The sequence below is a fragment of the Hetaerina americana genome, unplaced genomic scaffold (genome assembly GCF_022747635.1).
Source record: "Hetaerina americana unplaced genomic scaffold, ioHetAmer1.1.p SCAF_1, whole genome shotgun sequence".
Lineage (NCBI taxonomy): Eukaryota > Metazoa > Arthropoda > Insecta > Odonata > Calopterygidae > Hetaerina > Hetaerina americana.
This window is the reverse complement of record NW_027286069.1, coordinates 45,990,687-46,009,240: the sequence shown is the minus strand read 5'-3', so window position 1 is coordinate 46,009,240 and position 18,554 is coordinate 45,990,687. Positions and strand designations below refer to the sequence as shown.

Sequence of the window (18,554 nt, the reverse complement as noted above, 5' to 3'; positions counted from 1 at the left end):
CAAAACTTCACGGAATAACGTTGCTCTAAATTCAGATTCATTTTGTTTTTGGACGCGGACAAAAAACTTGCTTCACTAAAAACGGTGTCCTCACTCAACGACAGCCCGCAGGCGACTGAGGTTGGTGTCGGTCTGTTGCTAAGAGCCCCCTCCACCTTACCCTGCCAGGCAGACCCCCCTCCACCGCTCCGTTCGCGCCAGAGAAAATCAGTCCTACCACTTTTGGGTACGGCCCTGTATAATAAAATTATCATGAAATTTGACTCTTATGCGTATATTTACAGGATAAAAGAATATATATTTTGAATTGTAGTTTATTGGTGGAGCTTTTGAAAATAATATACCCACTGTAAATTATATCTAACCATTTAAAATGGGCAGATACTTATGATATAATGAGTATTATTGAATCCAATATTACCCCTAATAACAATATTATAGGCCAATATCGCTCACCTCCATCTCCTGTAAGATTCTTGAACACACCATCGTTAGTTCCATAATGAAGTACCTCGTTAGCCAAGATTTATTGATTGATAACCAACATGGGTTCCGTAAAGGTAAATCCTGCAAAACTCAGCTCGCACTCTTTGTTCATGACATAATGAATTCCGTTGAAGGTAATATTCCAGTTGATGCGATATTCCTAGATTTTAAAAAAGCTTTCGATAAAGTCCCTCATTGCAAGTTACTTGCGAAGTTGGAAACTTATGGAATACACGAGAGTATTACGAGGTCATCTTTGCTTTAGTTTAAATATTTTTGTCTATTCAGGTTATGAAATGTTTAATATCTTTGTTAATATTGGTGTGCTAAAATGTGTACGAATATCTCCTTACTCGTATACGAATGCGAGAGAAAGTCAATATTAAAATTAACTAATTAATATTCGTTATTCAATTTTATTCACATTGATATCGATACACTATCAGTACCTGGAATAAATTAGCATCACAGTTAATAGCACTTTTAATTTAAAATACCGCAAATAACTCTCCTAGCCATGGTCATAATTATTTCATGATTTAAATGTAATATTCCCTCACCAAATCCTGTTTCTTGTTGGATTATAATGCGTACATGCCTCTATATATGCATAACCTCTTAAATCATTTAAGTTCCTGGCTGGGACAGAAACAGTAGCCGATTTATTAAACAAGAGTTCAATTTGTGCTTCATTACTTTTTGTTACAGACAAAGTATGACCAAGATTTGAGACAAGAGTTTCAATCCATTTTTGTTTGTGTTTCTCGGACCCATTTCTTGTGACAGAACCCATTCATTATACAGGGTTTATCTGGGAGCAGTTTCGTTCCCTTTGAAGCCTCTTTGATTGTTAGGCACTCTTAATACATTCACTTGCAACTTAATAATATATCTCCGACAGTTAATAGCATACCAATTAATTACAATAACAAAGCGAAGAAATAAAATAATCATTATTGGGCACAATAAATCAGTCCTTCAATCATAAAAAGGTTTTACAACTCGAAAGTTTTATATGAAACGAATGAAGACGCCCAAAATGGTTTTTAGAAAGGATCTGAGGCCATTCTTCTTCAGCCAGTTGTTATAAAATTGGAAACAAATTTTGGGTCAAGGACGTATTTATGGTGCACAAATAAAATTAAATTAAAATGGTTAATTTTCTGATATTACGTTCAAATTCATGTCGAGTATCATTATGCCTGTTTTATTACCTTAGAGTGATTTAATCCTAATTCTGGAGCACACGAACTAACAATAATTTTAATATTCGATCAATACTGACATAAAGAATGATAGGAACAGAAATATTTCTAGCAACTGATCGAAACGAAAAAAATGGAAGTTATATTCAATTATATCTTCAAACTCAGAGTGACTTTTATTCTGAACGTCCTTCAATATTAAACAGAGAGGCCTTCTGTGTGGAGGAAGAAGGCTACCGACGCATTTTGTAAGTGGCAGTAAACTCATATTTTCGAAAAGGAGTTTTCGTAATAGGTTGTACTAGCTTGTAATATTTTATCGATATCAAAGGTACATTGCAGAACTGTTTAACGTAGGTTAAACAAACTTTTCGCTTTTTTCGGAGACGTTTGCATTCACATTCTTGCAACCACTTGGTTGATGATGACAAATTTATTGCATTATTCATGTATAAAATTTGGTTCGAGTTTGATGTCGAGTATTGATGACCTTAATGACACATGTATTATTATTCCTACGTAGAATTTTTCTGAGCAATTTTAGCATTTTTTGACGCTATATCGTAGAAATATGGTAATGAGTTATGAGATCATATTTAATTTCACCGGAAGAATTCACCCATCGCATTTCAATCGAAACTTAAAGTATGCAGGTGTTTAATGTCAATTCCTTAGCTCCTTGAACTGAGCTTCCTAACCTTAGCTCGTTGAAAGTATTTACTATTATAGAAGATAAAATTTGTTGTCTCCGGCTTAACTTTTGATGACGTTCAGCATCGAAACCTGGGTCGTGTTTTAAATAAAGTGTGTGGAATTACATAGGCAATACTTTCACTTCAATATGTTATAGATGATAATCTTTAATGTTGGATATTTTGACGTTTTCATAACTTTCAACGTGAAAAATATTTTTACGCATAACGTTCTTTCTGACCTTCTTTGACGACTTTGAGATTGTGGCCCTTTTTTGAAACAACATAGCTTTTATCAGACATAATTATGCTTTTATTTTTTGATGTGAGATTAAAAGTTTTCTTTATCGTGGTCAAACATGCCTTCATGATCAAAATGGGGGAACAATTCGTTATGAGCATTTCCTTTAAATGTTTAGGGCCTATGGGTTTGTTTGCAACAGTTAAAGAAAATTTCAACTTAGAGTTTTTCATCAGATGATAAAAAATGGCCAAACGAAACGAAGGGTGTATGATTTTCATGATTTTTCAGTTTAGTGGCTGTAACTATTCGGAGAAAGTATTGGGGAACGATGTTCTCGTGCCTCAAGTTACAAAAAATATGAAAGGGAGGAGTGTAGAATGGGATAGAAATAATATTTTAAGCAATTGGTTGTTGCCGCAGGAGGAGGTATCGACAACATCGAACGCACGAGATTACTCAGCATTACGAAAAAATAAGGTCCATGGTATAAATAAGAACCTTAGTAATAACGACGAGACATCTCAACCCTCACACGTACCCCCATGTCACGCACCCTTCCTGCTTCAGCCTTAAAGGGACATTTGACGAAGCATGATTACGTTCTCGTGACCCGAGATTTGGGTGATACCGCAAAGTCACTCCCTTCCTGCTTTCTCTGTGCCTCCGGTCCTGCAAATCCTTTTTCTACCCACCTTGACCCATTCCCTTTCAATATTCCGATTCCCCTCTCCCCTCCTACGGCTGTGGAAGGAAACCAACTGCTTCGCACAACGCCATCTTTTTTTGTCAATTCTCGCCCGCTGTCTTTCAAAGGCACGTTTCATCATTGACGTTGGTTAATTAATGAGAATTTATCCGGAAGTAATGATCATGTTGGAAGGGAATGGACGAATTGCTGATTAGAGTAATTTAACGTTAATGTAATGTTAGTTACGCAAGCCTTTCCTTGATACTATATTTACGCTTAATAGCTGTGATGTCTATCCACAAACAAGCTAGTTTTTCGTCTGAATTGATGATTCGGGGAGGCTTTTATTCGATTTAGAATGACCAAACTTATGTCTGGGTTTGTCGTCCTGATGTCATTTATGTGAGACATGGAGGAAAGAGAAGGAATGGGGAGAGGGGAAATGCTGATTTAGCGCCCTTTCTTTTACATAAGGCTTCGGCTTCCCTTGTATTGCTGGAAAACGATGACATCTCAATAGAGAGACTTTAATTTATTCGATTTAACGATGGCTTGTAAAAGTTTTCCAGTTATACATGTTAAAGGGTCATCAAAAATTTATCAAAGGAACGCGTTTCATTTATTCGGACACCCTATTTTGATATATTTTAGTCTGCATCGCTTTGGTGCAATTCTATAAATTATTCATTTAAGGAGATAAAAATGATACCTGATTTTTTGTTCAACTCATTTAATCGTATAGCATATGCCAAATGTACAGGCTATCATTGCCGGCCTATAGTTAGTCTAAGCTTTATTCATGGGTAGAGCTTTCTTTTTCGAAGATCTGACGATCCTATTTTTTACATTAAAGTCTTTACATCACTTCCTTTTACAATTCAATTACTCTTTTTATTTCCAAGATCATTCGCTACATAATATCTGTATTTACTCATAGCTAACGTAGAATATTCCGGGGTACATTATGAGTTGGGTGATGTCTTCCAATTTACTTAATAGAGCCATTTTCTGCGATGGGACGCTAGGAGTCATCCAAAAATACGGAGAAATGCTGCAAGAATACTTATCATGATATACTGCTTTGAAGATGTAATTTTGCTTCTAATTATGCTGCCTCTCGTCAAATAAATTTCAAATTCACGTCATCACCACAGTGAATTGGAACCGAAAAGAAATAATCGTAATAAATATTCACCATTTATGGCTATTTTAACTACATTCGGTCTAATGGTTAAAGTATGGTTTCGTTCTTTGGGTTACATTTTTTGGTATGATTAATCTGTAATCATAAATAATTGCAGTAAAGCTGTGTAAATTTATTATGTAAAGCCAATTTAATTTCTTCGAGTCACTTAGTTGGAAACATCAGCATGTGCTAGCATTACCCTTGGTTTCACTATTTAACTTATTGCTTCTTTTTGGATCATATTTGGATTATTTGTCGTAGTTGCTATACTATTTAGTATTGCATATATTAGGTTAATTAATATATCCGCAAGATTTGAAAATGATTTAGAGAAGTGATTTTAAGGATATCACTTAAGGACATGCACCAAATATCCTTTTGTGCATGAAAAATATAAATGTAAATTTAGTGAATACTATGATTCCAGTTTCAATCTTATTTAGCATTGACAATTCATTTTTAATTGGCTACTTTACAAACTTAAAAAAAAACTTTTAAGCTAGTTGTTTAATGTCACTTTCTATTTTTACAGTTGAGAATCCAACATTAAAATTACTTTTAATCGTGCTTATAGAATATTCATAAAAACTTAAATAGTTTGTCAGTAGGTAACGACTACTGAGCAAATAAAAGAGGAAGACGTTCTAGTATTGTAGGATTTTATTCTCTTCTTTCTTTCTGCTTCCATTTTTAACAATCTCATGAGCAAGGGTCGTTGTTTTCTTTCATACAGACCATTTTATTAATCAATCCCCTCTCCCGTTACCCTATACTGCTCATATTTTAAACAACATTCCTCCAACAAGAGTCTCTATTCACATTTATAATCTTCGAATGAATTTCGGTCTGCATTTAATCTTCTTACGACGAATTTTTTTACCGCACAGTACTTGATTTTTTCCATTTCTGGAAACCCATGCAACGCAACTGATTCAAACGACTGCTCACAGTGAAATAATTGATTGAATATCTTGCGATTTCACACGGCCTCTATTCACATTTGTGCGAGCGTGGGAAAAAATATCATGCTAGTTGTAATGCCATTCATGGGCGAAGCCGAGAACGTTTTAGAACACGAATTACTAACCTTACTTCTGACAAATGTATGTAGTTTACAATCCCAGATTACTCCACAGAATGGACATCTGGAACATCATCACGAGCTGAAATCCTCACTCCACAGGAGGATTCTAGCGCGTGATGGCGAATTATTCACCTTTTTGTGCACCAGCGTTTATTTTTTATGCAATATTCAAAGAACACAACTGACATAATCGCTGGAAAATGATTTGGAATGGCTACCAAAATTGCGTCTTTCGCATGAGTACCGGGTGCAAAACCCCAGTTACTCATAGATGAGATCTTATTAAGTTCCCTCTTTGGCTTAATAAATAATTCAAATCCCGATGAAATTGGACAGCGTCGGTTCGAGTTGTCGGTAACGAATAGGACAATAATATAGTATTGCCAATAATTATCTTACGGTGAGTCCAGGAAATAGTAGGCTTTACATTGGTAACATTTTATTCCTAAGTATTGCAATGATTTTTACGTAGCGGTCTATCTCCGTGTAAAATACCTCCGATATGTCTGAGTACGCTTGGCATTAGTGTACGCTGGGCATGATACAATATATGTGTATCGTATAGTACACGAGTCCCTTGAAACTTAAATTAGTACATCTGCAAAGATTAAATTAGCATCTGGAAAGATGAGATCCGGAGAACCCGAAATTATGCATTCATTTGCTAAATTTATCTTTTTCATGTTCCTTTTTCACGAAATACTAAAACAGCATTGCTCGTCTGTAGGCCATCGGCAAGTGAAAAAAATGTAAGAATAGATGGAATGAAACTTTGAATTGCCACATAAAACTTTTGCAGTGCTGCTCTTGAAAAAAGGAACATATTAGTAAATTATAGTGTTTGTAAAATAGCTCCTAGAAGAAGAAGAACACTGATGGCACGCGCACTAAGTAAATACTTATTAAAAAGATCAGTAAATATTTAAATGGAGCGTAGCGCTGTATGAATCTCAAGTCTAGTCTGAGTGAAAAGGATGACCATAGCTCAGGGACTTTTGAGAAGTCAATGTGGAAGAATGGATAAAATAAGTTGAACACAGAGTAAAACAAATAGTGAAGTTGTAAATGTGGTGGGCAAAGTGATAAATTTGCTAGGAATAATTTGAAAAAGACAGAAAAAATAAACGGAGAAATTATTGAGAAGCAGTGGAATATTGAAGGTCGTGATGAAGGGGGAATGTAAGTAGCTAAGGGGGAAGAGGAAGAAATTGAACTTGTTATTTGGAGAAGAAAATAATTTAGAGCGAATATAAGGAATTTCTCGTGGTACGTAGATAATAATAGTCAGTATTGACCGCCCAAAACATATCTTTAATAGATAGAACATCTTGAATAAAAGAGTAATGTTTGAGGAAGAATCTCTTTTCACCTTGCTCTATCCGTGATCAGCGGACCAGATGGATCAATCTGGGAAAAAAAACACGAGAGACCTTCCTCTTGGTATAACTGCACCGAACCCTTTTCCACAAAATTATTGATTCTTAAAATAATATTGGTATTATTAGTATTGTTTTACAGCCAATGAAAGTCCTCAACTAGTAATTTTTAATCACGAAGGGGTGCATTTAGATATGAGTGCCTCCAATGGCCTACGTCGTGAACGAGGGAGACCAGTAATTAAACCGCAATTAAAAGGAATCCGTAAAAAACGGAACGCTTTCTTTAGCATGTTGCTGGCATTATTGCGCTCACACCGTAATTTTCACTGACACAGGAATTATACTTCAGTGTAAAAAATTTTCGTTTGCCGTCGGCCATGGCTGATTTCACTTACTTTCCACCCCATTGGCTCCAACTTTGAGAGGGGAAAAAGTCGAGAGATAAAATAGCTCTTTGAGAGAATGACCTAGAATTCTTCGGCAATATTTTGGACGAAAAGAGATCCCTTTGCGTGGTCTTCTTCCCCCATACATATTCCGAAGGTTTTTCCATCCCTCTGTATCTTCCGTCCGCCGACGCCCGCTTCTCCCTCTCTCTCCTCCTGTTTCCTCTCCACCGCTCCCTGCCTCTCTCGCTCTTTTTATCGCTCTCACCTCTCACTCGACTCTCCATCTCATTGACGTGGAAGTATTTCGAGCTCTCCCTCCTTTCCACCTTTTTAACAGTTGTCCGCTCAATCTTCTCCGTCCGAAGGAAAACAAAATGGGAGTAAGGAGAGAAAAATAAAGGACAGAGCCCAGAGAGCTGCTGCTCCTCTTTCAATGAGGCATCGCCACATAAAATGCCGACTACCACCAAACCCCCTGACTCCGTCCCTCTGCTTTCTCCCTCCATCCTCTCTCTATCTCTCCCTCTCTTCCTCACCGGAAAGAGAGGAACCAAGGCGGGTCAGGGAATAAACATTCCGTTCCGCTCTCATGGTTCTCTCCCTTCAATTCTACACATCCATTCTCTGCTCTCCTATTATGAAATGACAAATCACGATCATGGAGCACTATGTAGTTACTCGTACTTCTGCTACGGCCAGTATTCCCCCGAGAGTGGTTTCGTCTCGTCAGGGTTCCAATTATGCTTAATCTTCACAAGGAGACGAGCCAGGCCCAACACAATCGGGAAATGATGTCAAAATGAGAGAAGAATATTCGGATTCATTGTTCCCTATAATTCAAGGACATATCTCAGAATTAGGCCTCGATATGGTGTGATGTATATAATTGTGATGTCTGATATTGTGCAAAGTGTATCTACCCTCAATGATTTTTAATCCTACACTTTTCATCCTGAATATCTGAACACCTCCTGCCGTGTTGTGTTGCGGCGCAATGCGGAAAATGTGGTTGGTGAAATAATTTGAAAGTTGGGAAAATACATGCATTTATTTATATTACAATTTTATTATTTAAGATATCATCTCTGCTAACGAATGGTTCACCTTACAAATTTAAACTGAAAATTAGGGTCATAAGTATATATACTCGTATATATTCGCTCACTAAACTCTTTTCCTAGATGTGCACCTCATGACTGATCATTTGTAAAAACTGATAACCATAGGTAAATTCGTAAATAAATGGACCATTTAGCGAAGGACATATAATTCTATTTTACAACGGAAGTTGTTGCAAAAAAACTCATTAGGGAAATTTTCAGTCAGAGGTTGCATAATACTGATAGAATAAATATAGCTGTGGCTTACTCCTGGTCCTAGTTTCAATACATTCATTCCGGAGATATTTAGATATTTTAGTGAGCCCAAAAAATAAAGTATGCTAACCAAATTATTGGATATGTACGTAATAATGTAATTATATAGGGTGAATGAATGAATATATATATACTAGTATATATATATATATATATATATATATATATATATATATATATATATATATATATACCTGTATATATTTATTAATTGTGTTGGTTTTTTGCGTTGTGTATTAACGGCTAAAATGATTGTAAATATTCGTGAGCGATATTTTTCTTCTGTGCGTTTGCTGTTATGTGAACATTTAAAGTTGCCATTTTGGCCTTCTATTTCTCTATTTATCCAGATTTTCTAAGCTACCTCTACAGCTTGGGGCTGGAATTCCTCTCTCTTGTAAGAAAGTACTGTTTTTAAATTTATCAAAGTCGTAATCCGGCTTCTTCTATCTTAGCAAGGAGAAATTCCTTGCCTTGTTTTTCTCAAAAGACTGACAACCTCACCCAGGAACAATAACATAATATCCAGATGTATTTTTGATTTCGGGTCCTAGGACAATCTAGCTGCTGCCGTCGGATCCAATTTTATAAGATATATTATTTTTAATGCCTGCATATCAATCTTACCGGAATGAAATGTAACATCTTCTCGAGTGACGAGAGGATTAACTTACTTATTTCAACTGATGAAAATAGTTTCGTAAGATTTGTAAGTTTCAGTGGCTATATTTAAAAAATCTGATACTAATCCTACGTGAACAGAAATACACCGGTTTTTAATGACCTTAAAGACTTCAGCACTGAGGTGGTTAACAAATTTGTTCGTCATTGGGAATGAGTCTCTCTAACTTTTGGCATCTGATACTGCTAAAAACACCATCTCGTAATAAAACTTTTTCAAATAATTTTCAGTTATCCTGAAAACTAATTTCTTGCTCCCTCTCTAGTTTCGTATTCCCCGAAGGTCCCTCAGAACTTGATTTGCCCTTGTGGTCAAAATTATGTGAGACGATACTTCTCCTCTTCTACTTCTCATCTCAATGTCTTCTTTTCTCCTTTTTCCGTTGCAGCTCCTTCGAGAGCTGAACCGGGCCATTTCGAGTCACCGCAACCTAGCCTTATGCCTGGGAGGGAGCGGGGACTGCGAGCAGCTGCGGGACGAGCTGAAGAGGGCGCGGAGGAAGGCCCAGGAGATGCTCAAACAGACCAGGATGAAGCTGGCGCCGTACCTACAGGAGTGAGTCTCTTCTTTTTATTGTATGTTTTTTCTCTCTTTTCAATTTTCCTCAAGTTCAATAAAGCCCCACCTCCCATCACTCCCCCACCTCCCCCAGAGGCATGCGCGCACGGCGGGCGCGAATGAGCAATGCCGGAAAACTTTCGCGTGAATATTTTCCTCGCTTCCGTTGCTCATTTTTTGGCACTTTCCTCTCTGATAAATTCCCTCATTTCGTCCTTAGAGTGCATGATGGATGACGGATCCATTCCCCTGGCGCGTACCTATTTCCTCCGGAAGCGTGTGATAAGTTCACCATACTTTGTTCCATCCTGCTTGTATTTAGGATTGCTTTGCGTCATGCCTTGGTTTTTTTTCTTGCACGCATCCGTTGCATGTTTTGTAAACCACCACTGCAATATCTCTTAACAGAAGAAGCTCCATTTCTTTCGTCCGAGAAAGAGTAGGTATTGAAAAATATACCCCACTTTTTTCCTGAGCCAATAGTTTTGTTTAGGATTTCCATCGCTCTATCCTTCAAATGCGTGCGTGCTATCTTGAGACCCATGTAGTGTTTGTAAATGATATATTTCCCAATCGAAATTAATTGAATCGGTTTTCCCAGTAATTGCATATTCGAGTTTTTTATTTCCTCTCGAAATTTAACTTCGTTCTGTTCCCCACGTATTTCTGGTGTAAGGACATTTGCGTGATTTACAAAGCATAATGCCGTTGTGGCGGTTCGAAATCATCGACTTTCACACAGTCTCTTGTAAAAGTTTCGAAAGAGACTCTAATATGATAAAATTAAACATTGATAAATTAAAACTTTAATAGAAAGGCAATGTCGTGACAATATCAAGTATTTGAGAGAACCGCAAAGGTAGTTGATTCACACCGGAACACCTAAAACCCTGATGTTATTTGCTTTCAGCCAAGCACGCTAGTCGTATCCCACTACGAAAAATATAGTACTACACTTCGAACTCTGTATTTGGTCAGCAACAGCACAGAAGACACCCAAGAGGATCAAACCAGTTAGAATGGGAAGTTGGAATGCTAGGACGATATTGAAGACAGGGTAGTTAGAAAATATTAAACGGGAGGAGAGAGGAACACTGAATATTTCAGGCCTTGCGAGGTGAGATGGAAAGAAAGCAGGAAATACTAGAACGATAGTTATCAAATAATTTATTGTGGAGAGGAGCCAGCCAGTCGTGGCAGCAGTAATGAAGAGCAGGGAGGAATGGACGTAGTAAACATAGAAAATGTGAGTGCTAAAATATTATTTGTAGAATTAAAAGTTGAATCAACGAATTTGGTCATTATTAAGGTCTGCTTACCCAAAATAAGCGTGGAAAGTAAGAAATAGGCAGGATATGCAGTCAATTACAAGTAATAATGGAGAGTGTCCTTAGAAGGAAGCATTTAATGGCAATGGGCGATTGGAATCCGGCCGCGGGAGAAGAGAGAGATGGGATTGAGAGACTACGGTTAGCAATAAGGAATAAACATGGAAAGAGCATTACGGCTATACAGTAGACATGGATTAGTCATAGCTAACACCTGACTTAAACGCCACAATTGAAGTATGCGTGGAAAATACCTGTGGGTTCAGACAGATATCGACGAGACTCGTTGTTAGACCGAGATACAGGGACGGTGTAATCTCTTCCCAGGATCAGATTCAGATTTAGGTAATTCTTTAGTACAAATGAAGAGTAACATCAGATTCAAGAGGATAAGACAGCAGAGTTGTTTGAGAAAATGGCGTGTGGAAGCATTTTCCGGGACAATAAGAAATGAATATATGCAGGCTGCGAGGAAAATTATGACAGCATGGGAAGTAAGAGCGGAAAAACCGTGAACATTATTAATGATACAGCAAAACATTATTGATTGAACCGGGAAAGATTTGAGGGCGATGGAAAGAATGCATAAAATATGGTGCCTATATGGTAAATATGGTGTGGTGCCTACATATATGTATGATAAAAATATTAGGCCCTCAATTGTAGGCGTAGAAAGAGAATACGACGTATATGAGGAATAGATTAGGACTACATGTATTTGATTGCGAGATATGAAGGGCATTAAAATAATTGAAATCAAACAAGGCCATGGAGATAGAAGCATTTTGAAGGAAAGAATTTCGCAGGAAGATTTTGTTATTTTAGTGTTAGATTCCATCCTTAAAAGGGAAAGGTAGGTATATATGATGGCTATAGAACAATGCATTTAATTAAACATGCAGCAGAAGTGTTAATTACGATCATCAGTAAAATACTGGAGAGTAGGGCTAATGAGTACATGGCGGATGATCGTTTTATGTTACGGAAGGGGATAGGTATGCGTCTTATTATAGCAGAAATTAGATCACTGATAGAAAGGAATATAGAGTATGTTCAGGATGTCTTTGTTTTAATCGTAGTCTTCGAGAATACATTTGATAGCGTAATTACAGAAGATAAGGGTGGAATGAAAGGATAAGCGACTTATCACTAACCTGTACGTGTACCAAAGTGCTCAGGTGCATGTGAAATATGGGAAGTTGGGATGGGTGTATGTTATCGATATTTAAATCCGCTTCAGTATCAGTGGATCCCAATACTTCCTCACCTATAAGCCTTAATATCCACCAAGTAAAGATGGTTATTAATAACCCTTATAATTGGTATTTTAAAATTTGGTTTGTGCAAGAGCCTCCAGCGTGGTTGATTAAATTTGAAATATGCCTGATAATCTGAGTAGTCAGAAGTTTATAGCCTGGATTGCGTGTAAAGTTATAAAAAGTGCGTCACACCACGGCGTGATGCTGGAATCTGTTCACTATGTGTTAGTAAGAGGAGAAAGACAAAAATATCCAATGAAAGCCGCGTTTCTCAACTTATGTATTGATAAAATGGCAAAAATGTCATGGGAGGAACTTGGGGTAGAAATAAAAGTCAGTGGGGAATGCATAAAATCAGTTAGGTTTTCGGTTAAACAAGCTTTACTTAGCCATTCACCCAAAGGGTTACATTGTCGTGCTTTGCATCTTCAATAATCAGAGTAATAATATACGAGGGGTGTTCAAAAAGTATCGCGAATTTTGAATTTCTGCGGGTTACGTATATTTGATTTTTTTGTAGCGTTATATGTGGTACTTATGTCGAAAAGTTCGGCCATTTTAAATATTCCGTTAATTTTTTACAGCTGTATTGCTGGACGTGTTTCGGCATGTCTTCGATTTTTGCCCGTTCCAAAAAATGGATCAAAGAGTTTGTATAAAATATTGTGTGAAAAACGAAATTAAGTGCGTGCACGCATTCTGAATGTTGATTCTGGCATATGGAGAAGCTATCTTGAACCAAAGAAACGTTAATCGTCGATACAAAATTTTATGAGAGTGCCGAGAAGACGTGAACGACGAAGAGCGTGCCGGACGCCCGAGCACGTCAACGACAGACGAAAACATGGATGAAGTGAAGAAAAAAGTATTGGCCAGTCATCAAATCACCGTTAGAGAAGTTGCTGAAGACCTAAGCATATCGATTGGCTCGTGCCGTTCGATTTTTGCCAATGATTTGGACATGACACGTGTCGCCGCGAAATTCGTGCCATAATTGCTAAATTTCGACCAAAACCCGCCACGCATTAACATTGCTAATGATTTGTTGGATCCTGTCCGTGATGACCCAAATTTGCTACAGTGGGTCATAATTGGTGACGAATCATAAGTTTGTAGTTATGGCGAGGAAACTAAAGCTCAATCATCCCAATGGAAGCTGCAGCACGAGCCAAGACCGAAAAAAGCGCGGCAAGTCCGGTCGAATGTAAAAGATTTGCCTACAATTTTCTTCGATTGCAGGGGTGTGGTGCATCATGAGTTCTTGCTTTAGGGTAGAACGGTAAGTAAGGAATATTACCTGCAAGTTATGCGCAATTTACTCGAAGTAATCCGCCACAAACGCCCGGATTTGAGGGAGAAAAAAATTGGCATTTGTACCATGAAAACGCCCCTGCTCACACATCGTTACTTGGGCGCGAATTTTGGGCCAAAAACAGCATACCAATGATGCCACAGCCATCGTATTCCCCAGATTTGACCCCCAGTGACTTTTCCTTTTCCCGAAACTGAATACTGGAAAACGTTGGCACAAGTATATAATATCTAATGGGGATTACTTTGAAGGGGACAAATTAGATATTCATAAATAAATAAATAATTTTTGAAAAAACACAAAAGCTGTGATAAATTTTGAACAGACCTCGTATATGATGCGAGTCAATGTAAGAAAAACAAAAATAAAATTTGCGAGTTTTTCTAGAATTAGGAAGACGAAGTTAAGCGTTACAAATGGAAGTCATAAACTAGAACTGGTGAAAGAGTATACCGTCTTGGAATTGTTTCAGATCAAGGTGGCCAAAGTAACAGAGACACATGAAGAAGAATCGCAATACGCAAAGAAACTTTCATAGGAAGGAGGAAATTGATGACGGGGACGTTTATTAAGGAGGCTAAGAAAATACTAGTAATGATTTTTTCATGAACCGCTTTTTTTGGTACGGGTCGGAAATGTAGTTGTTGGCGCACAGTGATAGGCGCGGATTGGAGATTTTTGCAATATAGCTGGAGAATGATGTTAAAGGTAAAGGGGGTGGATAGAAAATCAAACGAAGTGGCACGTACAAGGTATGGCGGGTAGGGAAAGGAATGTTGGGAGAAATCTAAAAAAGCCAATTAAGGTAGTTATAGAGCATTTATATGGAATATAGTACTTAAGATTGTAATAGAGGGTACGATGTTAGAAAAGCAAGGTAGGGGCAAGATCAGAATAAAGTCGTCAGAGAGAAAAAAAGAATATCGGATTAAAGGAAGGAAGGAATTGTTAACAGTTTATTGTTGTGTAGGATGCCAGGTATTGTTTTGTTAAGGGAGGCTAACATTCTGTGTTCATCCAAAATCGTAGTTTAAAAGACTACCAAATGGTAAAAAAATCATCGAACTTTCCTGTTTATTCTGTGAGTGGGATGAAATAACATCGTTACGTGGCTTGCGCGGCTTGAGAACTAGCATCATTTCATACAACGAATGAGAGACACGGTTTGTGAGACAAGAGACCAACTTCCAATACATGCTTTCTAGTGATCTGGGGGTGCATTCTGACTCCGGGTTGCCTCTCAGCTCCGGCCGCCTCGACGGCAGAGTGTAGATGAGGCAGCTGGAGGGACGTTGCAGGAGGGCGTAAAGTGCGAAGGCTTCACGCGAAACGGGAGTGTGGAGGGGAGCTTGGGAGTATATCGGAGGGAGATGCGGAGGAGGGTAGGAAAAGAGGGGAAGGAGGTTGGTGTCGTGAGATGGCAGCGTCCGGGAAGGAGCGTGCGGAGGAGAGGCTGCGACGGGAGAGATTGGGGAGGGGAGTTCGAGGACAACGGCGGTGGAGGAAGTGCTGGGGAGAGGGTCAAGTGGGATGTGGCATCTGGAGGAGAATGGGGAGCATGTCGGAGAGGGGACGGCTTCTTCGCAACGAAATTGTGACCATCTGTTCTCCATTACCTGCAGATATCCCCGTTTGCTTGGTAAAAGGACCGACCAATTTAACCTATCGAGTTTGTTGCCTTAAAGACGCACCCTGGCTCACGACTGCATATTGTGCAAAAGAATTAAATGTCGTGGATTATATAAATAGAATGTCGTCTTTTCCTAAATGATGAAAGTGTTCAATATAACGTTTTTAATATTGATTAGCTTTAGTTTACCTATTAGGTTAGGTATTGGATAGAACATAGCACTAAACACTATTGTACTCCTAAACTCGAACTAATAAGCCTGAAATATCCTAAAATCCAATGCTAAATAGTAATATAACCAATTCTTAAGGTTTGTATTATTTCTGCCTCCATTAATTTTGTGCTAAATCCCTATCATTTTCTTTCCTCTAACTCGCATTGCCAGCATTCTCTCTTTGATTAACGTCTTTATAATACCATTGATTTTCAATTTCTGCCGCATCTATTTATCCTGCCTTCTTTGAATTTCTCCCAAAAAACTTCTTCCTGTCATTACTACTACCATGTACATACTTAGAACTTGGTTTTTATTTTCCATAAATTTTAATTTCTCCATTCTTCTCACACTTACAACTCAAAAGATTACCCCTACGCTTACCCTCTTGTTTCAAATATTAAACTTCAGATTCGTACGACTCTGATATCCGTTTCGGAGTTTCCTAGGTGTGCAAAACGGCGATACAGATTGAATTTTTCACTCATCTTTTCTTTTTATCTCTACTTAAGGTACTTTTAAGCAATTCTCGTCTATTTGTATTAATATCTTTACCCCAAACAAATATGCAATTAATTTGGTTACTACTTTTATCAACTTCTTCTAAAATATGCCCTAAATAGGCGAACTTTAATGTTCATCTCATCCTTCTTGCATCCATCCTGAGAATCTCATTAATTTTATTTCATTGTGATTAATTCTCATCCCATACCTATCACAATGATTACAGCACTAGCACAATGGTACAGCACTAGTTAATGATTGTAATTCTGTGACTGACTGGCTAACTAACACTTTATAATTGGCTCATTTAATTAAAAGACTTACCCTCTTTTTGATACAACCACCTCCAATTACACCCATTCCTCGCTTACCAATTTATCCTGCAATACTTTGAAAAATAGGCAACAATGGAGATTCCTGTCTTAATCTTTTGCCTAACACTGCTCATCCCGACTTTCCATTTGCTTTCTGACCTTATGGAGTCTGATACACGTACTGTAGGTGGGTAAGTTTCGTATCTTTCCAGTCTACTCCTATTTCCTGAAATATTTTCATTGATTTTGCTCATATTACTCAGTCAAAAGCCTAATAAAAATCAACCAGGCCAACCCAAACTGATCCTAAGGAATCATTTGCTTCTCATTTGCAAATGGCCGCTCCGCTGAGGTCAAAATTCTTTACAGGCGCCTCACTGAGACACATTCGCTTCGCGGACTACCTTTATTCTTTCTCCTACCCTTCGACGTATCTGGTAAGGGTAACACCACCTGGAGCAAATATCACTTTTCCTCCAGCCATTCTACCACAGCATTTTTGTAGTCCATGGGGAGGGAACTTTAATATTAAAGACATAATTTTGAAAAACCTGCTACTCAAAATAGTTTTAAAGGAGGAACCTGTGCGACTTACTTTGCTACCCTTAAGATAGCAAAATAACAAATGTTGTAGAACCTACGAGCACGAAAATACTAATACTTACAGCATGCTGACCCAAGAAAAAAATTACATTCTAAGCCTACAGGCTTTGGGTGATGAAACTGCTTTTATTTTGAATATGAGAATTTAGATAAATGGGTGAAAATAATTGGTATTATGCCTGGTAATCGTTCTGTTGGTTCCACGGCATTTAAATTTAGGATTAGGAGAAGAAACACAGGACTTATTTGGAATACTGACTATTAAAAATCAAGGGTTGAGGATGGGACATTCACTAACTTATCAGTTGGGGCCATGTGAAGATGTATGGCTTTCTGGTGGATTGAACATTGGATTCCATGTACTCGGTGGATGGTGGTAGGTTCTTATTTTGGTGATTATCGGAACACTAAATTACATGTATATTTAAACGGTGTGTTTTTCAAGAACTCCTGGGAGACCCGGGAAAGAAAAATTTGTCTTCCGACCATAAGAGTGCGAATTTCGTGCTCCGTGAGGCTTATGTTACGATGCCAGTGCTACCTTTACCAATCAAAACTCATATTTGGGTTGATTTCTGTGATATGGAGCTCAAAAGAAAAGAGGAGAATGATGATCTAAGTGGAAGGAAAAAATAAACCATGGAGGGTCTTATATACTACTCTACGAGTCACTCTAATCTATTTACACTGGCTACGGATTTCCGGTTTGAATCTCTGCGCATTCGTAAATGTGTTATTTTCAGTCATCGGATTTTGGTATACGAGTAATATGGCACGTTATATTAAGATATTTGAGTACCTTCTTATTTAAATGGATCGGTACTATAATTCTCTAATTCCCGAAGATAACGTCTGAAGGCTAGTTGGAATCAATAATTCTGGCATCGAAACTTATTTGCATAATGGTACTGAAGTCATTGATGGGACAGCATATCAGCCTGCATTGGTAGCGCGGAGATATAAATGGATATTCATTCAACAGTTTTATCGGTCCTCACCCTATTCGAAAGCTCACCCTAGTATATTAGCGACCTCTGTCTAGTCCCTTTTTGTTGAACCCTTCGAGATATATAACTGATTGCCAGAGCTCTTTATTTTTACTCCGATAGCATCTTAAACTCTTTGCTTTTTAGGAATGGACGAGATAGTAAGGTCCAAGAAGGATATAAACCGCTTACTTTTTTATCATGACTTCTCAGCGGATGGGATTTCTGTTAAGTTTACACAAAATGGTTTTACTGGGGAAGGATAAAATGCTCCTATTGGGGTTAAGCCGTAAAAGTTTTACGCCTTAGGATAAACCTTATTTCCGCCAAATAAAATGTGCCCATTTCATATTTTATGGATTGAAAGAATAGCTCGTATTAATTCTTTTAGGCTCATAAATTAGTTATGTCAAAATTAAAATATATACGGTTCGT

At 37.8% G+C, this 18,554-nt stretch overlaps 1 protein-coding gene across 1 annotated transcript in view; it reads left to right on the top strand.

The window, feature by feature from the left end:
• The window catches only part of LOC139685469 (uncharacterized), a 278,351-nt gene that overhangs the window by 119,011 nt on the left and 140,786 nt on the right, over positions 1-18,554 (top strand). Inside the window, exon 3 of the mRNA XM_071582490.1 lies at positions 9,800-9,966. Within this exon, the coding sequence (XP_071438591.1) occupies positions 9,800-9,966 (167 nt within the window). The remainder of the gene's footprint in view (positions 1-9,799; positions 9,967-18,554) is intronic.